This window comes from Macaca mulatta, chromosome X (genome assembly GCF_049350105.2).
Source record: "Macaca mulatta isolate MMU2019108-1 chromosome X, T2T-MMU8v2.0, whole genome shotgun sequence".
In the NCBI taxonomy this organism is placed as follows: Eukaryota; Metazoa; Chordata; class Mammalia; order Primates; family Cercopithecidae; genus Macaca; species Macaca mulatta.
In genome coordinates, this window is record NC_133426.1 from 40503507 (window position 1) to 40525177 (window position 21671).

At 44.7% G+C, this 21671-nt stretch overlaps 1 protein-coding gene across 6 annotated transcripts; it reads right to left on the reverse strand.

Annotated features, from left to right (window-relative positions):
- Window positions 1-1319: 1319 nt before the first annotated feature.
- On the reverse strand, window positions 1320-21570 carry CXHXorf38 (chromosome X CXorf38 homolog). Of its 6 annotated transcripts, none has more exons than XM_015127180.3 (7): window positions 21319-21560; window positions 21021-21155; window positions 13306-13425; window positions 11309-11458; window positions 10835-11014; window positions 4995-5154; window positions 1320-2839 (listed from the first exon to the last, which is right to left on the reverse strand). In XM_015127180.3, exons 1-6 carry the CDS (start codon window positions 21532-21534, stop codon window positions 4996-4998), a joined length of 960 nt encoding a protein of 319 aa, XP_014982666.1. In that variant the 5' UTR covers window positions 21535-21560; the 3' UTR covers window positions 1320-2839; window position 4995. The 6 variants fall into 6 exon arrangements, with proteins under 6 accessions (XP_014982666.1, XP_014982665.1, XP_077843724.1 ...); XM_015127179.3 differs by having other exon boundaries at window positions 1320-2960; NM_001193763.1 differs by lacking the exon at window positions 1320-2839 and adding an exon at window positions 3404-4539 and having other exon boundaries at window positions 21319-21570.
- Between the last annotated feature and the right edge of the window lie 101 nt (window positions 21571-21671).

The window sequence follows — 21671 nt, forward strand, 5'->3', positions numbered from 1 at the left end:
CATCACTTCTGCTGTGTTCACACAAAACAACTCTGGTACACTGTGGGAGGACAATACGAGGATGGGAAGCAGGCATTGTTAGGGGCCATCCTGGATGCTGGCTACCACATGTGGTGCTAAAATAATTTTCATGCCTTTCTGGTAGTCAGTAGGAAAGTAAAGCATGTAAATTTGTTGCCTACCTTCCCAAAGAGAGGTCACAAAATGCTCAGTTTACTGTTTTGTGGTCATTGCTAACATGCACATATAGAGCATGGGTTTGAGAAGCAGAAATCTCTGGAAGATAACAGTGGGTCTTAATGTTTTAGATAATTCAGACTACAATGCAGTATTAAAAACCAGTTCTTAAAGTTATGAAATGAGTAACTTTATATCCACTTCACTAACAATTTCATAAGTAGAAATTAATATATTTTTAGGTTGTCTTACAATATGCATTTTGTAATTTGAGTCTATTTCAATGAAAGGCCACTGTCTGTTGAAGACATTTCAGAGCAGGTAGGTTTCTAATTAACCTCGTGAGGGAAAAGGAGGTAATCTCTGCTGCTAATTTCCTATTACTCTATACTTACAATTTAGAGGTCAAAACAATTCAAGGAAATGTCCAAAAGATTGCAACACCTCCACAATAATGCAATGTTCCGCTTAGGGCATCTAATTCACAATATGCCCACCCAACTAAGTGAGCTAACCCTTTGTTGCCTAGGATATTAGTGTTTAAAGCCAAATAGGTAATTCATACTTTAATAAAAATGAACCTTTTAAATCATTAGGGTAACAATCATTTCATAATCTTCCCAAACTCTCAAACGTAATCCTTTCTAACCTTGGCAATTTAAACTGTCTACAGATCTCCACAACTTTATAAAGCCAGTAACATTTTTTGAATTGGCAGAGCTAGTTTTCCAGTTTTTGTCACCAACGCACTTTAGTCATTTCCCAGAATCAGGTGTTTTACTCTGAGTTGAATATGTAATGTCTTCCTCCTTAGGTACTCTGAGCTCCCTGGTGAAGAACAGGATAAATCCAAAGAACTGCTTTATCTTTGCAACTATAATGCTAATACCATTTTTTTCCTCTAATTCTTTCAAAACTATGAACCACATATTGTGTCCCAGGGAGAGGCTGACAACAAATCATATTGCTGGACGAAGAAGACAAGGCGGTTCACAATGAAACAGACAGCCCTATGCAGAAAGTGATCCATGTGCTGGGCTTCTTCCCACTGCCCTGACAATTTGCAGGTGACCCTGGAGGTGGAGCTACAAAATGGAGGAATGGAGGCTACAACATAGCCCAGGAAATGCGACACAGCCAGCTTGCAGTTTGAATTTATATTTTATTATTCTGAAATATAAAATTTTAAAAACATTCAAAATACACCAGTACATGTTTGTTATAAAAATTTCACCCAGGAGGATATAAAACAGAAAAACCAAATATTCCTTCTAACTCTCCCCTCTACCTCAATTTCCTACAGAGGTAACACAGTGGAAAAAACTGGGGAAAAGCAAACAACTTTCCAGACCTCTACTATTCTAAAACACAAACAACATTATAGCTTGCTATGCATTGTTTTCTTGTGTTTGTTTTTTTGGTTGTTTTTTAGAGACGGAGTCTCCCTCTGTCACCCAGGCTGGAGTGCAGTGGTGTGATCTCGGCTCACTGCAACCTCCACCTCCCCAGTTCAAGCGATTCTCCTGCCTCAGCCTGCGGAGTAGCTGGGATTACAGGCACGTGCCACCATGCCCGGCTTTTTTGTGTTTTTAGTAGAGACAGGGTTTCACCATGTTGGCCAGGTTGGTCTCAAACTCTTGACCTCAGGTGATCTGCCCCACTCAGCCTCCCAAAGTGCTAGGATTACAGGCGTGAGGCACCGCGCGCGACTGCTATGCATTGTTAAGCCTTTTGCTTTTCTAGTTAGTATGTCTGAGACCACTGCACGACCACAGTGCGGCGTCGCTTCATTCTTTCCAACAGTTGCATAAGATCCTGTAGTATAATGCGCTACACTTTAACAGTGCTGCTGTACACATCCTGTTGTGCACACCCTTGTGCCCAGGTGCACAGTTCCGTTAAATAGAAAGATATCAACAGGTTGATGTCTCTATATATGATGCTACATTGCCTTAAAGTCCTCTCTGGGGCTTTAAAAAGTTTTCGGAACCGTATCTTTATCAGAGCGGACAAATCCAGTAAGATGACAGCTCGTATACCATCATCCATACCTTACACATCCTTGTATTTATATCTACTTCAGGGGCTGGCACATGGTGGACCCTTGATAAAAGCTTGTGGGCAAACTAACTAGACACAGGTATAAAATGGAAGCGTTCATAACCCAAAGTTCCTAAAATTAGAAGTCAGATCTTAAATTGGTTAATGAATCAAGATTCCATTTGATCCCAAGTTTTGTATTGCACATCTAGAAGCTCGGAAATATTTCGCTAAGTTTCTTATTTGGAAGAGTTGTGAGATGAATGAAATTTCTTTCTTTACTGTTGAAGTTTTCTCAAGGAATTCCATGAAATGAAGGGAGAAAGAAAATGTAAGACTAAAGATTAAATACTACCTGGACAGATTAGAGGAGGAAGTTACAGGCACATCTGCACTCATCTGGGCTTTCCAGAGTGATATTAAGTGCATTTTAACATAAAAATGTACACCAAATAAACCCCTGCCCTCCACCCATTCTACAGATGACATCCTTGGTAGGCGGCTGGATAGGCACACATCTTCACTGGGCTTGGAATGGAGCCCTTCCTGCAGGCAGCGAGGAACATGGCAATTCTGTTCCTGAAGGTCCACAGGCAACTTGACCCAGTTAAGTACCGCTGGCCTTGGAAACAAGTAGATGCGGGGAAAGGTGAAAGTGAGGCCGACTCCGCAGACCACTGCCTACGATGGGGCAGTCATTGCGCAGTTTGGGAAACCAGCAGGAGGAAGTCAGGAGTGGATGACTTTAGGGGTAAAAGGTATAGAAAAAGCATGAACGAATGTGTGAATTTGTTGAAAGAAAATGTTTGTCTTTGAATTTCCACAAGAATGATACAATTTCATTTTTAAATTTTGTAATGAAGGACCAGGCTTAGTTAATAGCATAACTAACATTTAGGCCTGGGAATACTCCCAAGCTAAGAGGGGCCCTTCACTCAAATGTTCACTGAGCATGTGAGGCCAGGCCCCAGGAGCTTACTTTTCAAATGTGTACCATAAACCAGCTGCCAAGCGAGAAGCTCCCCTGCTCCTGCCTGACATCCCTGCTTGTGATGCTGGCCTGGGTCCTGTCAGTCCACTGGTCACTCGAGTCACCATTCTCCAGCTCCCCACAGACCAGCCTGGGCCCACCTCCTTGCCCTACTGCCTTAGGCTACTCCAACCTAGTAGTAACAGTTTTTTGGGGTTTTTTTGAGACAGGGTCTTGTTCTGTTACCCAGGCTGGAGTGCAGTGGCATGATCATAGCTCACCACAGCCTTGACCACCTGGGCTCAAGGGATCCTCCCACCTCAGCCACCTGAGTAGCTGAGACTAAAGGTGTGTGCCACCATGCCCAGGTAATTTTTAACTTTTTTGTAGAGATGGGGTCTCGCCAACTTGCCCAGGTTGGTATTAAACTCCTGGGCTCAAGTGATCCGCCCACCAACGCTGGGATTACAGGCGTGAGCCACTGTACCCAGAGGCAGTAACATTTCTGTACTAATTGGAAACGACTAGAAAAATCGCCTTTCAGGCAATGTTTCTTCTTGCTTTCCTCTAAAAAGGAAATATTTCTTTCCTATCCCAGCATTTATATCCCAGCCCAGCCTTGGGCATCCTGGGTGAATAGGAATAGGACTTGCCTGCTAGTGGGTGGAGCACTCCAGGTAAGCCTCTGGCACAGGCCTGGCCACACACAGCCTTTACTAAGTTAAGCAGTTACAGTTTAGGACCAGAAAAGAAATTCACCTTTTAAATAGCAAAAAAATCCCTGGATGGTAGTAAGTTTTGTTGCTGTTTTTTGTTTTTTTGGGAGACAGAATCTCGCTCTATTGCCCAGGCTGGAGTACAGTGGCATGGTCTCAGCTCACTGCAACCTCTGCCTCCCAGGTTCAAGCGATTCTCCTGCCTCAGCCTCCCGAGTAGCTGGGATTATAGGCACATGTCACCATGCCCGGCTAATTTTTGTATTTTTTTTTTCAGTAGAGATGGGGTTTCACTATGTTGGCCAGGCTGGTCTCGAACTCCTTGCCTCAGGTGATCCACCCGCCTGGGCCTCCCAAAGTGCTGGGGATTACAGGTGTGAGCCATCACGCCTGGCCTGGTATCAAGTTTTGGCAAAGAGTATCTAATTTTTTTTATTGCAATAGATTATACAACCCCAAGTTTACAAATATTAAAATAGTTCCAAAGAGAGGAAAGTCCAGGACAAAACAACAAAAATTCCTTTTTGTCTGGGTACAATAGTCTGGTAACTTTTTCCTTTTGCACAGAAAAGGATGTCTGAGACGGAAGCCATGCTGACTTTCACAGAACATGCCTGATTTTTGTTGACAGGCAACCTAAAATGAAAGAGAATGTTTGATTTGATTTTTTGATTTTTTTTTAATTTGAGGGGAAAAAAGTAAAATGCTGAAGATAGTTACTCATTTTAAGAAGTTCTCCTTATGGAAACTAATCAATTGCTATTAATGCCATGGTAAGAGCCAGGCATCAATGGTGTCATTTTAAGGCAGAAATGCTTTTTGATTATGTTATAAAGCTGATTCATTTAATTCTAGACCAATGACTTCAGGTATATTTGGCTAAACAGGGAGTTGATGTTGAATTACTTCACAGACTTAAGAACCGTTAAGTAGAGAACGAACACAAACCTCAGTGTCCTCTCTTTGAAACAATAAGGACAAACTTCAGATTAGACTGTTGTGTGTTCATGATGGCCTCACATGAGAGAACAGACATGAAAGAGATGGGGCGATTCTGTCCTTCTTTAACACCATCATCTGCCTGAACTCACCTCAGGCCTTCCTGTCAGGTGTCTGTCTCCCAGGTTCCTGTGAATCCAGTTTCTGATGTAGACGGAGGCTGTCTAGCTTCTGCATATCTTCTGTAAGGCCATTTCTAAGATCCTCATTGTTTCTCAGAAATTCCTTCACCACTTCTAGTCGATTTGAGAGCTGCAAGAGGAAACCATGCAATGTACAGCTTAGACGATTTTATAGCAGATTTGTAATTCAAATGAAAAACCCACTAGCTCCCAGACTGGCTCCTACTCATATGCCCAAGAGACAGAAATCTTGGCTACAGGTATCTGTCCACAGACAGGTTAAAGTTTGAAAAACAAAAACAAAACAAACCCTTTAAAACAAAGCATCCTCCACTCAAAAAATAGTGGCCCAGGATAAGTGGTTCTGGGGGTACACAAGGGAGTATTTGCTTGTCTCCTTCCATTTTTTTGCTTTAAAACTTTCTGTCTTTACATGAAAGGGCATCATTTTATACATACACACACGTGTATGTGTATAAATAAATAAAATGACCTTTTCTTTTGAATTCTGTACCTGAATTATTATACATATGGATATATACATATATACGTGTGTGTGTATGTATATGTGTGTGTGTGTGTGTGTGTGTGTGTATTTTTTTTTGAGACAGTATCTCACTCTGTCGCCCAGGCTGGAGTGCAATGGTGCGATCTTGCTCCCTGCAACCTCCGCCTCCTGGGATCAAGTGATTCTCTTGCCTCAGCCTCCTAACTGGGATTACAGGAGCCTGCTACCACACCCGGCTAATTTTTGTTTTTAGTAGAGACGGTGTTTCGCCATGTTGGCCAGGCTGGTCTCAAACTCCTGACCTCAGGTGATTTGCCCACTTCGGCCTCCCAAAGTGCTGGGATTACAGGCATGAGCCACGATGCCCAGCGATGAATGCTTTTAAATGGGGAACCCTCAACTGCAAGTCAAGTCAGGATTATATAAATCTAATGAAGAAAAGTAACGGAGCACTCTGCCCTAAGAGAGCAGTAGTTCTTAAACTGCAGAGTGTATGTCACTGATTCCCATGCAGTAGGTCTGGTGTGGAACCCCAGCAAATACTCACGTTATTGTGAAGTAAGCAAATGAAAGAGCCAGATGCCAGATGATGGACGCTGGGGATGGGAGGGAGGTGAATGACTGGCTAAGGCTGTGGCCAGGACGCACAGGGAGTGGGGAGGGACAGGGAGGAGCTGCAGATGATCAGAGGGTTTCAGATTGGTCAGTAAGTAGACCGGGAATGTGCCCTTCAGGAGCTGGTTAATACACAGCTGGAAACTAGCCTAGAGCTCCTGCAAGATGCTTGGGCTTTAAATAATAAATCTGAAAGCCATAGACATGTGAAATGAAGATCACACGGATGACATGGTTCACAGCATGCGTTAGGAACTGTGGGCACTGCATCGTTAGCTCTCAGTGACCGTGCCCGGTGCCCTAGACACACCCCAGGGTCCTCCTGAGGCTCTGATCAGATGTCCGTGATGGCACCAGCAGGGCCTGGGCACCACACGCATACTCCCAGATAGACTTTTGCCCTCAGTGGGGTGCCCCTCCACTTGTGCGGAGACTTTCTCACATGATAACCTGGGAACGGTGGTCCTTCTGCTGCCACCTCCTGACCCCCCCTGCAGACTCTCAGGACTGATGTGCTCTGTTCTACTTAGTTTCTTTTCTTTTGTTCAAGGTTTCAGTTCACTTTTCCATCCCAAATTGCCTTTCTTTTCCATTATCTTCAACATGAGCGTCCCATAGCTGACATTTCTTGGACTTGTTTTCTCCTTTGTGAAATGCAACAAATGCATTTACTCTTGAAATGTGCTTAAGAGGTGTTCTGGATGGGGTGATTATTTTAGCTTGGGGTTGGCAGGATGAATCAAAAGGAGGCTTAAAAAAAAGTATTAAGAACAGAGAAGGCTTTGTATGTTTATATGTAAAGGGGGAGGAGAAAGTAGAGATGGAAAAACTGAAAGTACTAGAAAAATTTGGAATGTAGAATATTCAGACTTGGACACTGAAGCCCAGCTTTGTCACTTAATTAGCTGTGTGACTTTGGCCAAGACATTTGACCTCTCTGAGCTTACTTCTAGGTACACAAATTAAGGATGATGATACCAACACCACCTAGGATTCTGGTGAGGATCAGAAATAAACTACTAAAAGCACTTAGCAGCTTTGGTCCATTCCCTCCTCCCTAACTACATTCATTTAATAAATGTCCAATTTACTCACAGTCTACTACGTGCTGGTCTACTGTTGGAGGCAAAAGACGCTCGGCAACTTCACTCTTCCAGTCACCTAAGCCAAAACTCTTGGCCTTGCTTTGATCTCTTTCTTTCTCTCACATGCTACACTGGCACACCTTCACATCACCTCTACACTTCTACCCTCAGCCTGGCTACCACCATCCTTTACCTGGTCCACTGCAGTAGCCTCCTACCAGTCGCCCTGCTTCTATCTTGGCCCCTCCCCTCCAGTACCCCAGGGTACCCTCACCACTGCAGCCAGGGGCTCCTTTTGTCATCCCAATGGCTCACAAGGCCCAGTAGGACCTGCTTCTGCTCCCTTCACTTCTCTGACCTCTTCACCCACTATTCTTTCAAATCCTCTTCCCCCAGATACACGCATGGTTAATCCTCACCTCCTTCAAGGTACTGCTAAGTCTCACCTTCTCAAAGAGGCCACCCTAATTACTCTACTGCAACCTGACATTCGTCCCCACTCTGCCAATCCTGATCACCCTCCCTCTGCTCTACACTGGATTTCTCCTTCTACTGCCCCACATCATGACCTTATTATGTTTACTGTTTAGTATCTGTCTCCCACTCTGGAGATCTTTGTCTGTTTCACTCACTGATGCATACCAAGCTTCTAGAACTGTGCCTGGCACACAGTAGGTGCTCAATAAAAATTTCTTGAATATAACGAATGAAGTGCCATTTTCTATCCTTTCCCCAGTGACCTTGAGTACACGCTGTCATCGTCCCTTATCCCTAAGCTTCCCTGTAGGTCTCTGTGAAGGTGGCTCCCTCACCAGGGTTTAAGAAATCAGTCTTGATTTTAAAGTCTGTGAAAATTATTTTCATGTTTTTTAGCCACTAACTGTGCTCAATGTACTTTAGTTGGATTTTTTTTTTTTTAACTCCCAGATCCTAACAGAGCAATGAGGGCTGGCAGGACTATGTGAAGGGCACTTAGGTGGCAGCCGAATTCTGGGGCAGATGAGCCCATGGCCGACACAAACTCCATGTTACAAGGGGCTGAGCAGCTGCTACTGCCATTTGGCTCCGCAGCAGAGTAAAATCTCACAATCACAGCAATACATGCACAGTGTATTTTAACGTGAGCCCACTTTTTCTACTGTTCTATACCTTTAAGGTTCACCAAACTAATAGAAAACTGTGGAGATGGTGAGCTCTCTGTGGCACTCCATGATGTGTTTGCAGGAGGTGTCACACTGAATTACTACCATCAATCATTTTTCTCAACTTAGCTTTCTAACCCTACCCCTACTTCTTTTGGTTTGTTTCTTAGTTTGTTTCAAGAGATGGGGTCTCCCTATGTTGCCCAGGCTGGTCCCAAACTCCTGGGCTCAAGTGATCCTTTCACCTTGGCCTCCAAAAGTGCTGGGATTATAGGTCAGAGCCATCGCACCTCGCCTTTACCCCTACTGTTTTAACAAAAACAAGAAATAGTTCTTGATAACATTTATAACAAAAGCCCTGGGGTCATAATATAATCACTGTATTTCCTGATCCCAGGATGCACATTTTTTCCTATTCTAACATCTCAAATGAGAATGCATCTTACCATTGATAGTGTCTTATAATAAACTGGCAGCATTGTTTTTTCTTTCTTAGAAGTAACTGAAATAATGATATTTTACAATTGACAGCATTTTAGATTCATTGAAATCTGGTCTTAACAAATCCTCTGACTTTGGCAACTAACCCGAAAGAACATGGATAATCATATAGGGTACTGAACTTTCAGAAGTCGTCAAATTTCATATACACAGAAACCTGACTTCCAACTTTTTTGAGATAACATGCCAATCAATCCTCACATTTTGATCAATTGAAATATTATGAGAAATGCCAAGGTCTGCTGAAGAGAAAGCATGAAAAATGAGAATTTATTAACTCCACCTAGAGACTCCACCCAGAGAACAAGCCAATTAATCCCTATTTCCTTTCTGTAAAACAGAGATAATGGGGGTTCAAAACTTACAGCTGCCAGCTCCTCAGTATATAAGATCTGCAGCACAGCAGGCAGGAAGCCACAGGATCAGAAGGGGGAGACCTGCGGGCCAGCCCTCAGCCCCAGTGCAAGCTCTTTGGGGCCCTTGCCTCACATGCAAAGCAGGGGATATAAGATGACTGCCAGGTTCCCTTCCAGCTCTCAACTGACACAAACTCCTGGCTCTAGCTTCTGAAAACAGCAGCAGAAAGAAAACTGGGGCTCTAATGGCATTATAAAATAAAGACAGGAACCGAAACACACGGATTTAGGAAAGAGAAGATTAAACATTCTAATACATCATTTTAAATACCTATGGTGTACCATGGTAGGCACACCCAAAAAACCAGGGGTACCAAGTCCTTGTGCTAAAGGGGCTCACCATGCTGAATGAAGCACCTGGATCAAAGCTGGAATGGTTAATACAGGCACAGTTACCTGCAAGGAGCATGGTTCTGTGAATTTGCATTTAATAAACCCTCCCTATGTTTAATGAGGTAACCAGCAAAACTACTTTCCTTGGACAAGGAGGAATGGAGAGGTGAAATGATTTTTCCAAGATCTCCTGGTGATCTAGAAGTCTAATCCAGCCAGTGCTGGAATATTTCTGAACCTTGCTGGAATACAATTCAACTACTGTTAATTTATTTTATACCTTGCATGTGACAAAGGAGATTTGTTCCTCCTGTACCTGGGAGTTTAGACCATCATTAGCCTGCAGGTCCTAAACTAGAAACATTGATGATTCTTTAAACACTCCCCTCCCTACCTTCTCCACCCTTTTCCAGCCCCATGCCATGCTCCAAGTAATCTCCCTGGCCACCAAGATCCATCAGTTCTGCCCAGGCACTGCCTCCAGAATCCAGTTCCTCCACAGCCCCTAGTTTCTGTTCTCTCTCACCTTCACACGACTGCAAGAGCCTTCTGGGTAGTTGCTAGCCACTCATCCAACCTCCAGCTACCACAAGAGTTAACTTTCTAAAAGCTGTATCTGATCCTATTACCCTTTCTTGACTGCTTTTTGGGAATGAAGCCAAAACCCTGTGGCATGGCCTAGAAAACCTTTTGGCATGTGGCTCCAGCCCACTTTACCATCCTCAAACCTGGCCATGGCTCCTGTGCTCACCTGTCCTTGCCCAGGCTTAGACTATCCTTCCCTGCTTTTGCAAGTACTGTGCTCTCTGTCAAGAATCATCTTTTTCTCTTGCCAATTTGTCAGACTCTTATTTGATTCTGTGAGTCACAGCTCAACAGCATCTTCTTAGCAAAATCTTTTTTTTTGGCAATCCCCCTGACCAGCAGAGAACGTCTGGAGCATTTTTTTCAGAATTCTATTGTAGCCCTTACCAGATTTTTCCACTTTGTGGCACAGATTAGGCACTCAAATGTTTGCTGATGTGAAAGTGAAAATATTTGTTAAGAGGTAATATTAATTTGTGCCAAAAGCATATTCACACTTCTGGAAATTATTTGACTTATAAATCAAAACCACCATTAATTATTTGTTAAAATGAGCTACTCTTCCTCCCCAGAATCTTTCTTTGTGTTGTTTACTCACACGGAGCCTATAACACTTTTCTTTTACCTCTTCAGGCAACACCTCTTGTTCTTCTGCTTGAAGATATATCTCTTGAAGTTTCTCCTTTAGTAACTGCATTTCTATTTCATTGACTTGGCTCTCACTCAGGTAAGTTCCCGTTTCACATTCACACCCATCTCGCTGATCTTCCTCAGGGATGTGAACAGCCCAGTCAGATGTCAACAGCTGAGGGATTGCCACACAAATATATGAACTGATTTCATGAAAAACGCATTCCACTGAATTACTCAAATAATTTGTAATTAAACATAATGAACTGGATCCATATTAATAGTGCACCGTGATCACAGAAAAGTTTCTCAGCCCAGTATAATTGCAGATTTCATATCAGCATTCTTTCCCCTGCTTACATTCTAACATTTAGGTTAAATCTAATAAACTTCAAATTCTAAATGTGTGGCTGTTGTTGTTTTCTGTCCCTTCATTCTGTATGCCAGAACTATTAAACATGATTTTTACCTGTTCTATTCTGGAGTATACTGCCACAATCTCTGGGATGTTCCTGAATTCATTCAGAAAATTTTGGATCTTCATCTGAAAATCTCGAAGCCACGTAGAAGATACTTTCATCTCTGAAGAGTGCATGATCTCATTACGACATTTAATTACCTGCAGAAAGACAAAAAGATAAAAGGCTTCAAAATCAAACAATGGGGTAAACTGAGATCTTTGACCCCAAAGAAAAATCATAGAAAGGCTTTGTTAATTACAAATTAACAAAAGCAGTCGTCAGAAGAGAAGGCCTGGAACTTTCTTGGGATCATGGGCATAAGCTGGCATGTACCTGTATCAGAGTGGAGGACACTTCAGACCTCCAGCCCCGTAAGTCAGATCCATATTTAGTTCCATCCTGTCTAGAGGGCAGACACCAAGAAGTGAAGTTCTCCTTCTGTCTTCAAGGGTCAGGCAGGTAGCCTGAGGGAAGCTGGCCATGTGTAATGGTAAGGAGTCATCTCCCTACTAAAAGACTGGTTCAGAGCTAACTGGACAGCAGAGGCCCTATCTGAAGGGGCAGCCTCTACTTAACATGCGGCTTGTTGCCATGGGAGTTGTATGAGCCTATGTTCCCAGATCTTCTGATTTTTCATGAGAAACTGGAAATTTAGATTTTTATGACAACTAATTTGAAATTTTAAAAAATCATGCAGGGCACATAAGACATGACAATAAGTCAGATTATGGCCACAGGATTCTAGGAATAAAAAGATGGCTCCTGGGTAACAGTTCAGCCTTTTCTCCCTGCTTGAGTCTCTGGAGCTGATTTCCAAGCAATCCCGAAATTCCTAACATAACCTGTAGGTACCTGTTGGTGCCGCTGAGGCTTGAGGGATTGTTCAATCCCCAGTCACACAAATAAACATTAGTGAGTGTAAGAAATACAAATAAGCCTACAACTATCCTTAGCCCTTGAAGTCTTGTGGCCAGCTGGATATTCCACATTCCCCCAAAATCCCTTAACTTAAAACAACCTGCCAAAGAACAAGCTCATTGGCTCTGGGTATACCCACAGGATGAAGCAGCCAACACAAAAGTCTTTTAAATACTGTTGGAGCACCAGGAAGCTGGGTCTAGGGAGTTTCCTGATGTGGAAACCATGATGAAAAGAAAATAAACTTTGGCCACTATCTTTAGAAAAATGGTCTTGTCTAATCATGTATTAATATATAATTCATATAGTCTTCCACAGTTTGGTTAAAAGATATCAAAGGGTTCAACTACTATGATAGTTCTTTGTTTCTGCTGATATCATAAAGGAGTCTCAATCCTGGTAGTTGCTGGTATGCAGACAAAAGATACATGCATTTTCTCTACCTATTATAAATAATCCAGGTATAGCTATATACTCTTTCCAATGACCTTCAGGGTAATAAATGTATGAATTGTTCTCTGGTGAACTAGAGAAAAATTTAAATTTCCCAGAGGAAATCTAACAAGCACAGTGATCTATTCTGACACTGTTACCATCAGTATTCAAGTTTTCTTCAGTTCCATATCATTTGGTCTTGCAGCTGCTTAGCCAATGAGATTCAGAAGGGTAGGATTCCAACGCTGGCATACAACAGGCAGAATGATGCAATGTTCTGTATTTTTTTTAATAAGGAAAATTATTTTGGTTCTGTTTATGGCAGAACAGGGAAGAGACTTTTAGGTTCATCTACTTCAGCGGCAAACGGTACAATGAGTTGTTAGGAAACTAATTCAGGAGAACTACTCTTGACTGCGTTTGCACTGGGGTTCTTGGACATCACAGAAGACATGATATGAGTCACACTAGCTTGCTTAGTGATGCCAACTTTGAACCCAAGTCTAACTTTCTTTGTACACCACTGTTTCGGGGAACTACTACGTGCTATACCCGCATGGCTGGCTTAGCATCACAGGTGTATCTCATGACTGGCTCTCACAGCATAGACCCAACAGACTCAGGGTATGCTTTTGAATCTGAAAGCTCTTACCTCTGTGACTTTCTTTCGATCAACCACGAAGTGATCGCAGGAGTTGATGAGACTTAAAAGAGCAACCGCATCACATTCCTCAGGTCCTCGTTTGTCTGCTAGTCCTCGGGGCATGAAGGCCTATAGCAAGGGAGGGAGGAGGGGGACCTGAGCCTCTTCCAACTCTAGGAGATGGAAAGGCGATGGTTACTTGTCTGTTTTCCAAATGATGACTGAAATTCTCTTACGCACTGAGGTTTCAACTTAGAGCCTCATGGGCCCAAAATGCAAGTAGGGAAACAGTGTCACAGCTAAACCTTGGTCAAGGGCAATAACTGAAGGGTTGTACTATCCCTGCTATTAGATACATATGATATAACCGGCTTTCCATCCTGTCTTAATGGCATATAAACAGAAAGCATGAGTAGAAGGCACCTTTTTTCTTTTCCTTACTGAAATTTCAGTGGTTGAGTTGTTAAATAAAAAGATTTAAAAATAAAATAAAAGTGGACAGATTCTAAACGACTTGAGGAAGTTCGGTATGGAAGTAATACATTAAGAGTCTGGGCTTTGGAGTGAAAACTGGGTTCAAACGCCAGCTCTGTCATTTGCCAACTGTGACCTTGGTCAAGTCACCCTCAGATTCCTTATCAGTAAATGGGGGATAACTGTCCTTATCTACTTCAAAGGATATTGTGAGAATGAAATAAGAGAATGCAGGTATAGCACTAGCACAGTGCTCGGTACATGCCAGTAACCAGGACATCAATGCAGGCAATTATTATGTAGATGGTGCAAGGCGAGTAGGACCCACATAGGAGTTACAGATAGAATCCGGGGATGGGAGATACTAGATATACCAGAAGTGCCTCAAGCTAGCAGGATCTTGCCTTTAGTAGGATTTTATGGCACAGACTCCCAAAATGGTGTTACAGGAAAGCTTGGGCGTATTTCTTTCCTGAAATATTTCTCAACTTATATCGGGATGCAACAACTTTACTAGGCTAAGAATCACAAGGGTACTCTCCTGCCAAGGAAGTAACAAAAAGTTACTCACAATAAACTCTAAATAGGCTGGGTACAGTGGCTCATTCCTGTAATCCCAGCACTTTGGGAGGCAAAAGCAGGAAGATCGCTTGAGCCCAGGAGTTTGAGGCCAGCCTGGGCAACAAAGCAAGACTCCCATCTCTATTAAAAAAAAAAAAAAAAATTAGCCATGCATGGTGGTGTGTGCTATAGTCCCAGGTACTCAAGAGGCTGAGGCAAGAGGATTGCTTGAGCCCAGGAGTTCAAGGTTGCAATAAGCTCTGATTACACCACTGCACTCCAGCCTGGACAAGAGAGCAAGACCCTGTTTCAAAACAGAAACAAAAACAAAAAACAACAAAAAAGACCTATTTTATTTAAGAGACCTGTTCCATTGAAAACACATCTCAATAGGCAAGCAACTACAATGCCTCCTACAGGGCTGCTCATGAAAGCATTCTGAAAAGGCTGGGGTAAGTGCTCATGTATGCCAAGGAGAGTCAGCGCTACGTTCCTGATGGTGGTGAAATCATACACCTGAGTCCCACATAATTCAGAATTTTGTAAACCCTGGCTGGCCCCTATCAACAGGTACAGTAGCCAGTACCATCACTATCTTTCTGTGCCTTAATAGCCACAGACATGCTGACCCTCTGAAAGAAATCTATTATGGGCCGGGCGCACATCTGTAATCCCAGCACTTTGGGAGGCCAAGGCGGGTGGATCACCTGAGGTCAGGAGTTCAAGACCAGCCTGGCCAACACGGTGAAACCCCATCTCTACTAAAAATACAAAAACCAGCCGGGTGTGGCGGCACGTGCCTGTAATCCCAGCTACTTGGGAAGCTAAGGCAGGAGAATCGCTTGAACTCAGGAGGCAGAGGTTGCAGTGAGCCAAGATTGCTCCACTACTCTCCAGCCTGGGCAACAGAGTGAGACTCTGTCTCAAAAAAAAAAAAAAAAAAAAAGTCTATTATGAATGCTACAAAGGTTAACGAAGAAGCTAACTAACTTACCACAGGCAAACTAATGCCATGAAACTGAGGAAAAGAAGCTCTGAAAAATACAAAAAAAAAAATTAGTCAGGCATAGTGGCATACACCTGTAGTACCAGCTACTTCGGAGGCTGAAATGGGAAGATCACTTGAGCCCAGGAGGTGGAGTTTGCAGTGAATTGAGACTATGCAACTGCACTCAAGCCTGGGCGACAGCGCAAGACCCTGTCTCAAAAAGAAAAAAAAGAAACTGCTGAATTCAGCTGTTGCTGGGAAGAAAATGCAAAGTTAGTGGGGTCTTAGTCACCTCCAAATCAGGTGTAGTAGTTTTTCTTTTCCATTATAAGGTAGGTCCTGTCTGGCATTTTTCTCACCAATATAAGCCAATCTCTTCCACGTTAAAGTTTTTGTTTTGTTTTTTAGAGACAGGGTCTTGCTCTGTTGCCCAGACTGGAGTACACTGGCACAATCACAGCCCACTGCAGCCTCAAACTCCCAAGCTCAAGCGATCCTCCCAACTCAACCTCCCAAGTACCTGGGAGGATTACAGGCATGCACCACCATGCTTGGCTAATTTTTTGTATTTTTTGTAGACATGGGGTTTCGCCATGTTGCCCAGGCTGGTCTTAAACTCCTGGAGTCAAGTGATCCACCTGCTTCGGCCTCCCAAAGTGCTGGGATTACAAGCGTGAGCCACTGTGCCTGGCCTTGTTAAAATTTTATTTTAGTAATTATTCCCTTTCTTCAGAACTGGAAGCCAACAGGGAGGCTCTGCGGCATCCTTGCAGTGAAAGCAGTGTCTTAAAATTGTACTGCATACCACCGTGTTCCACACGCCAAACGCACAGCAGTGAGAAACATGTTATTGCCTCTATCCTCCACTGTCTCTTTGCTGAGTAGGAGATGGGGCTGGAAAATAAACAGAGGCCCAATCGTGCCAGGCCTTATCGGCTCTGGAAAGGTGTGGGGTTTATTCTAAGGCCATCAGGAAGCCATCCAAGGGTTTTAGGATGATCTGATTCCCATTTGAAGACTGTACATGCTGCTGTGTGAAGGACCGACCACAGATGCTCAGAGCAGCAGAGGCCTGGTAGGAGGCCTGGTAGAGGCCTGGTAGGAGGGTGAGAGTTGTGACGTGGAGATGGAAAAGAGGATTCCAAAAGTATTTTGCAGGTACAAACAAGGAGAGAGGGGGTACTGAGAGGGAAAGAGATGAAACGAGTGATTCTAGAAAGTTGGTAATGGGGAATGGGCATAGGGTAGGGGGCAAAGACAAACTGTTCTACTTTCAAACTAAATAAAATGTGCTCCATAGGCGATGGAGTGGAGGGGGTAAGTAAGCAGTTGGATGTGTGCGTCTAGAACTCAGAAGAGAGGGCAGGGCTAGAGCCACCAATTTGGGAGCCAGTTAGCATTTAACACCACAGGCCTGGGCAATGTCACCAGAGAAGAAAGGAACAGAAGATGCCCGGCCCCGAGTCCCGGGGAAGGCCAAAAGACATTCAGAAGGAGGCTGAGCAGGAAGAGCCAGGGAGATGGAAGGAAAGCCAAGAGGGTTTCAAGAGCAGCCAGTAGTGCCAAATGGCTCTGGGAGGTAAGAGAGATGAGGTCATAGATGCAGTAGAGTGACGGGGGCAGAAGCCGAGGCAGAGTGGGTTGAAGAGGAAGTGAGGGCAGAGAAGAAGAGAACAGGCATGAAACCTCTTTTTTGAGAAGCTTTGCTGGATATGTGTATAGGAGGCAGATAGAGAAATGGGGAGACAGCAGGAGAGAATGATCAAGGGACATTTTTCTTTTTGTCTTTTTTTTTCTGAGACAGGGTCTTACTCTGTCACCCAGGCTGGAGTACAGTGGTGCCACCACAGTTCACTGCAACCTTGACCTTCTGGGCTCAAGCAATCCACCCATTCCAGCCCCCCAAGTAGCTGGGATTACAAGCACACACCACCACAGCTGGCTAATTTTTTTTGTATTTTTTGGTAGCACACACCACCACAGCTGGCTAATTTCTTTAGGTATTTTTTTGTATATTTAGGGGTTTCACCATGCTGGCCAGGCTGGTCTTGAACTCCTGAACTCAAGTGATCCACTTGCCTCGGCCTCCCAAAGTGCTGGGATTACAGGTGTGAACCACCGCGCCCAGCCACGCCCGGCTAATTTTTGTATTTTTTTGTGGAGACAGTTACAGGGTTTTGCCATGTTGCCCAGGCTGGTCTCGAACTCCTGAGCTCAAGCAATCTTCTCACCTCTGCCTCCCAAAGTGCTGTGATAACAGGAATGAGCCACCACATCTGGCCTCTTGAAATCTTATTTTCCAAGTATTTATTCAAGTGTTTTTTAAAAAAACAGCTTTCTTGAGATATAATTCACCCATCTACACATTACAATTCAGTGGTTTCCAGCATATTTAAAGAAACCATCACTACAGTCAACTTTAGAACATTTTCATTGCCATGAAAAGAAACCCCATACCCATTAGCTATCATCCCTCATTCCCCAAAGCCCTAGCAACCACTAATCTACTTCTGCTTCTGTGGATTTGCCTATTCTGGACATTTCTTTTCTTTTCTTTTCTGAGACGGAGTTTCGCTCTTATTGCCCAGGCTGGAGTGCAATAGCACAATCTTGGCTCACGGCAACCTCCACCACCCAGGTTCAAGCGATTCTCCTGCCTCAGTCGCTGAGTAGCTGGGATTACAGGCATGCGCCAACATGCCCGGCTAATTTTTTGTATTTTTAGTAGAGACAGAGTTTCTCCTTGTTGGTCAGGCTGGTCTCAAACTCCTGACCTCAGGTGATAGGCCCATCTCGGCCTCCCAAAGTGCTGGGATTACAGGCGTGAGCCACCGTGCGGACATTTCTTATAAATGGAGTCTAAATGGAATTTATATAAAATAGACATGTCATATAAATATAATATGTGATTGGTTTCTTTCACTCAGCATACTGTTTTCAAGATTTATCCACATTGTAACATGTATCAGTACTTCATTCCTTTGTTACATTGTTACAGCAAAACAATATTCCATTGTACAGAGATACTGCATTTTAAAAATTCCATTCATCAGCTGATGGGTATTTGGGTTGTTTCTACCTTTTGGCTATAGTGAATGGAGCTGCTATAAACATCTGTGTACACTTTTTTGTATGAATGTATGTTTTCATTTCTCTTGGGAATATACCTAGGAAGGGAACTGCTGGGTCATGTGGTAACTGTTTAATTCTTTCTTTTAAAAAATTTAAATAAACCATGGCTATATTAAAGCTTTTTCTATGGAGATGGGAATGAGCTGCAAGAGAGAGAGTGGACAACTGAAGCCTCAAAGGCCTTGAGCAAGAGAAAAGGGATAAGATCCAATACATGAGTGGAGGTATGAGGCAATAAGAGGAGAGACACCCTTCCTCCTCTGTAGCAGAAGGAAATAGATGGTGCACATGGAGATTAGTTGGTGTTGGCAAAAAGAAGAGGAAGTATAGTCAGCCCTCCATATCTATGGGTTCCACATTCATAGGATCAACCAACTGTGGATGAAAAATTCTCAGAAAAATAAAATAATACAATAGTAAAAAGTAATAGAAATTTAAAAAAAAATAGCATAACTATTTACATAACACTTACATTGTATCAGGTATTATAAGTAATCTAGAGATGATTTAAAGTATATAGGAACATGCAAATGCCACATACATCGTTTTGTATCAGGGACTTGAGCATCTGTGGATTTTGGTATCCTTGGGGGTCCTGGAAGCAATATCCCATGGATAAGGAGAGACAACTATATATGTCCAGGGGCCTCCATCAATTCCGTGAAGCATGAGCAAGGGCGGAGGAACGGGAGTGGGGATTTGCTGAGGAAAAGTAGTAGTCTCCAGAAACAGAAGCCTAGAGAGAGATGTGGCCAGACCACTGGGGCTCATGATCAAGAATGAAAGTGAAACTAGTCAGCTCCCTTGTGAGATTCTTTCCCACTAATCAGAAGTAGAAAATGTTGTCATCAGGACTGGAGTTGGGCCAGGCAAGTTCAGAGAAAGGAGGAAAAAAAAAAAAGCGGAGATAACAGCAAGGGACTGATTATACTGATAGGCCATGGAATCTGGGCTAGCTGAGGTGACAAAGGCAGGCAGGAGGGCAGAGGGTGCTGGGTATTCAGGAAGCAGTGGAAGCCTCAAAGAAGCGGAAGTAGTATGGGGCACAGGGTTGGGGGCAGGGGTGTGTGAATAAGTGTGCCAAAGGCCAGCAGGATGTTAGACACTGAGACTTCCTGTGCTAAGGTCCAGGGTGTGGGCATGCAAGCGGGAGGCTGAGTGGGAGTACAGCAGAGGATGCTAGAATCAGGAGCCCAGAAACTGAGAGGATGGGGTTGGACTAGAAGGTCTGTAAATGACAGCAACCAAGAGGAGCAAAGAGGGGTATAGGTAGCATAGGCTACAAGAGGATTCCAACGGTGTGAAAGCAGCAACGGAGACCAAACAGATGAGGGACAGGCATTGCAAAGGGCAGAGTTTTCTTTCTTTCCGTTTTTTTCTCTTTTCTAGGTAAAAGTAGAAGTCAGCAACTCTATGGCTGCAGTGGGAAAAAAATGGGGAAGAATGTGTAGGTGTGGTGGGTTTGCCGGCTCGTGATACCCAAAAGTCTGGGGACCCCTGATATAGTTCAATTTTTTAAGACAGGGTCTTGCTTTGTCACCCAGGCTGGAATGCAGTGGTGTGATCACAGCTCCCTGCAGCCTAGACTTCCCGGGCTCCAGCGATCCTCTTACCTCAGCCTCTTGAGTAGCTGGGACTACAGGTACGCACTACCACACCAAGCTAATTTTTGTATTTTTTGTAGAGATGGGGTTTTGCCATGTTATCCAGGGTGGTCTTGAACTCCTGAGCTCAAGCCATCCTCCCACCTTGGCCTCCCAAAGTGCTGGGATTACAGGCATGAGCCACCGCGCCCAGCCCCAATTCCTTTCATTTTTGAGATTGGGGAGCACAAGCTGGCGCAGTGTCACACCACAGCAGCTGAGCCAGGACTCAGATCACCTGCTTCCCAGGCACTGCTCCTTTCCAGTGCCCACTCTGTGCCTGCTGATGACCATGGCATGTAGACTGACTGCTAAAGTCAATTTGTGTTAGGAAGCCACTTCTGGCTGTCCCTCTCCGTCCCTTACTGGGCAAAAAAATTTCCCACTCGGTCTACTTAGTAAGTGACATTGCCAAGATCTGAAGACAGATCCGGCTGCCTACCCCATCCCCAGCTCCCCAAAGTGCCTTTACCTGGGCACTTAAGGTGCTTTCTATTTTAGCTCTAACTTCCCTTGGCTTACTCTGTCATCCTTATAGCTTCCTATAGCCAAAAAGAGCTGATGAGCTGTTCAGTGAGTCTACCCTCAAACAGGCCACACATGAGTCTCCCTCCCTCTCTGCCTGTGCTCATGATGCTCGCTCTACATCTTGCCCCTACATCTCTTGTAGAAATCTTTCCTATAACTTTCCAAGCAGGGGTAACAAACTCAAATGCCCTCAGGAAGCAGACAAATGCCCTCAGTGAAGCTTCTACTTCACTAAGCTGGGTTGGGTCCCCCACACCACCCTTGAACCGCCTAGATCCTTGATCAATCTCTCTCTCCGCATCTGTTTATGAGGCCCCGGCGACCACAGGACCAGACAGCCATCCCGAGTGCTGGGTGACCCGCCGCCTCCTCCTTCCGTCCCAGCCTCAGGCGCTTACCTTGGCCACCTCCCAGGCGTCCACGGGCCAGCGGCCCGGCCGGCAGTTTCCCCAGTGCACGTCTCCATTTCTGTTGACGTGATGTCTCAAAATCTCCTGTTTCCATTCAGCGCACACCTGACACTGAGGCTGAAACTACAGGAGGCGGCGGTGAGCAGGGGCCCAGGAGGGAGGGGCGTCGCGATTGGCCCTGCCTCGCGGAAGGAACAAGACACTTGCGCTCTGGGTCTGGGACAGGAACGGGGATGAGGAGGGGTGGGGTGGACACGGTGGTCAAGGCCCCGAGCCAGGTGCTCACCTGACGGGCGCGCGGGCTGCACCGTGAGCCGCCGCGGCAGACGGCGCGTGGCCCCAGGCCGGGGGCTGCGGCGAGTAGGCCGTGGTGGAAGGAGAGCACCTCACGGCCGACGAAACCCTGCAGGCAGCTGCGCAGCAGCAGCAGGCAGTGGCCCGCCTTCACCCAGTTCTTGTACTCAGCGCAGTTGAGGCGCGCCGCTAGCTCCGACAGCACCATGTCTCCCCGCTTGTACCCAGGAGACTGCGGGGCGTGGCGGACAGCAGTGCGCAGGCGCGGCGGACGGCAGTGCGCAGGCGCGGAGCCTGGGAGGTGCCCGAGGCAGCGACGCCTGCGCCTGCGCCTGCGCGGCGCGG

What these genes read in the sequence shown, in the direction of transcription:
- CXHXorf38 (XM_015127180.3), bottom strand. Translation starts at nt 21,534, where the DNA reads ATGGTGCTGTCGGAGCTAGCGGCGCGCCTCAACTGCGCTGAGTACAAG. An exon ending in ATCGAAAGAAAGTCACAGAG is followed by an intron (nt 11,459 to 13,305) that starts GTAAGAGCTTTC and finishes GTCTTTCTGCAG; the next exon opens with GTAATTAAATGTCGTAATGA. An exon ending in AAGAGGTGTTGCCTGAAGAG is followed by an intron (nt 5,155 to 10,834) that starts GTAAAAGAAAAG and finishes TTCCTCTTGCAG; the next exon opens with CTCTCAAATCGACTAGAAGT.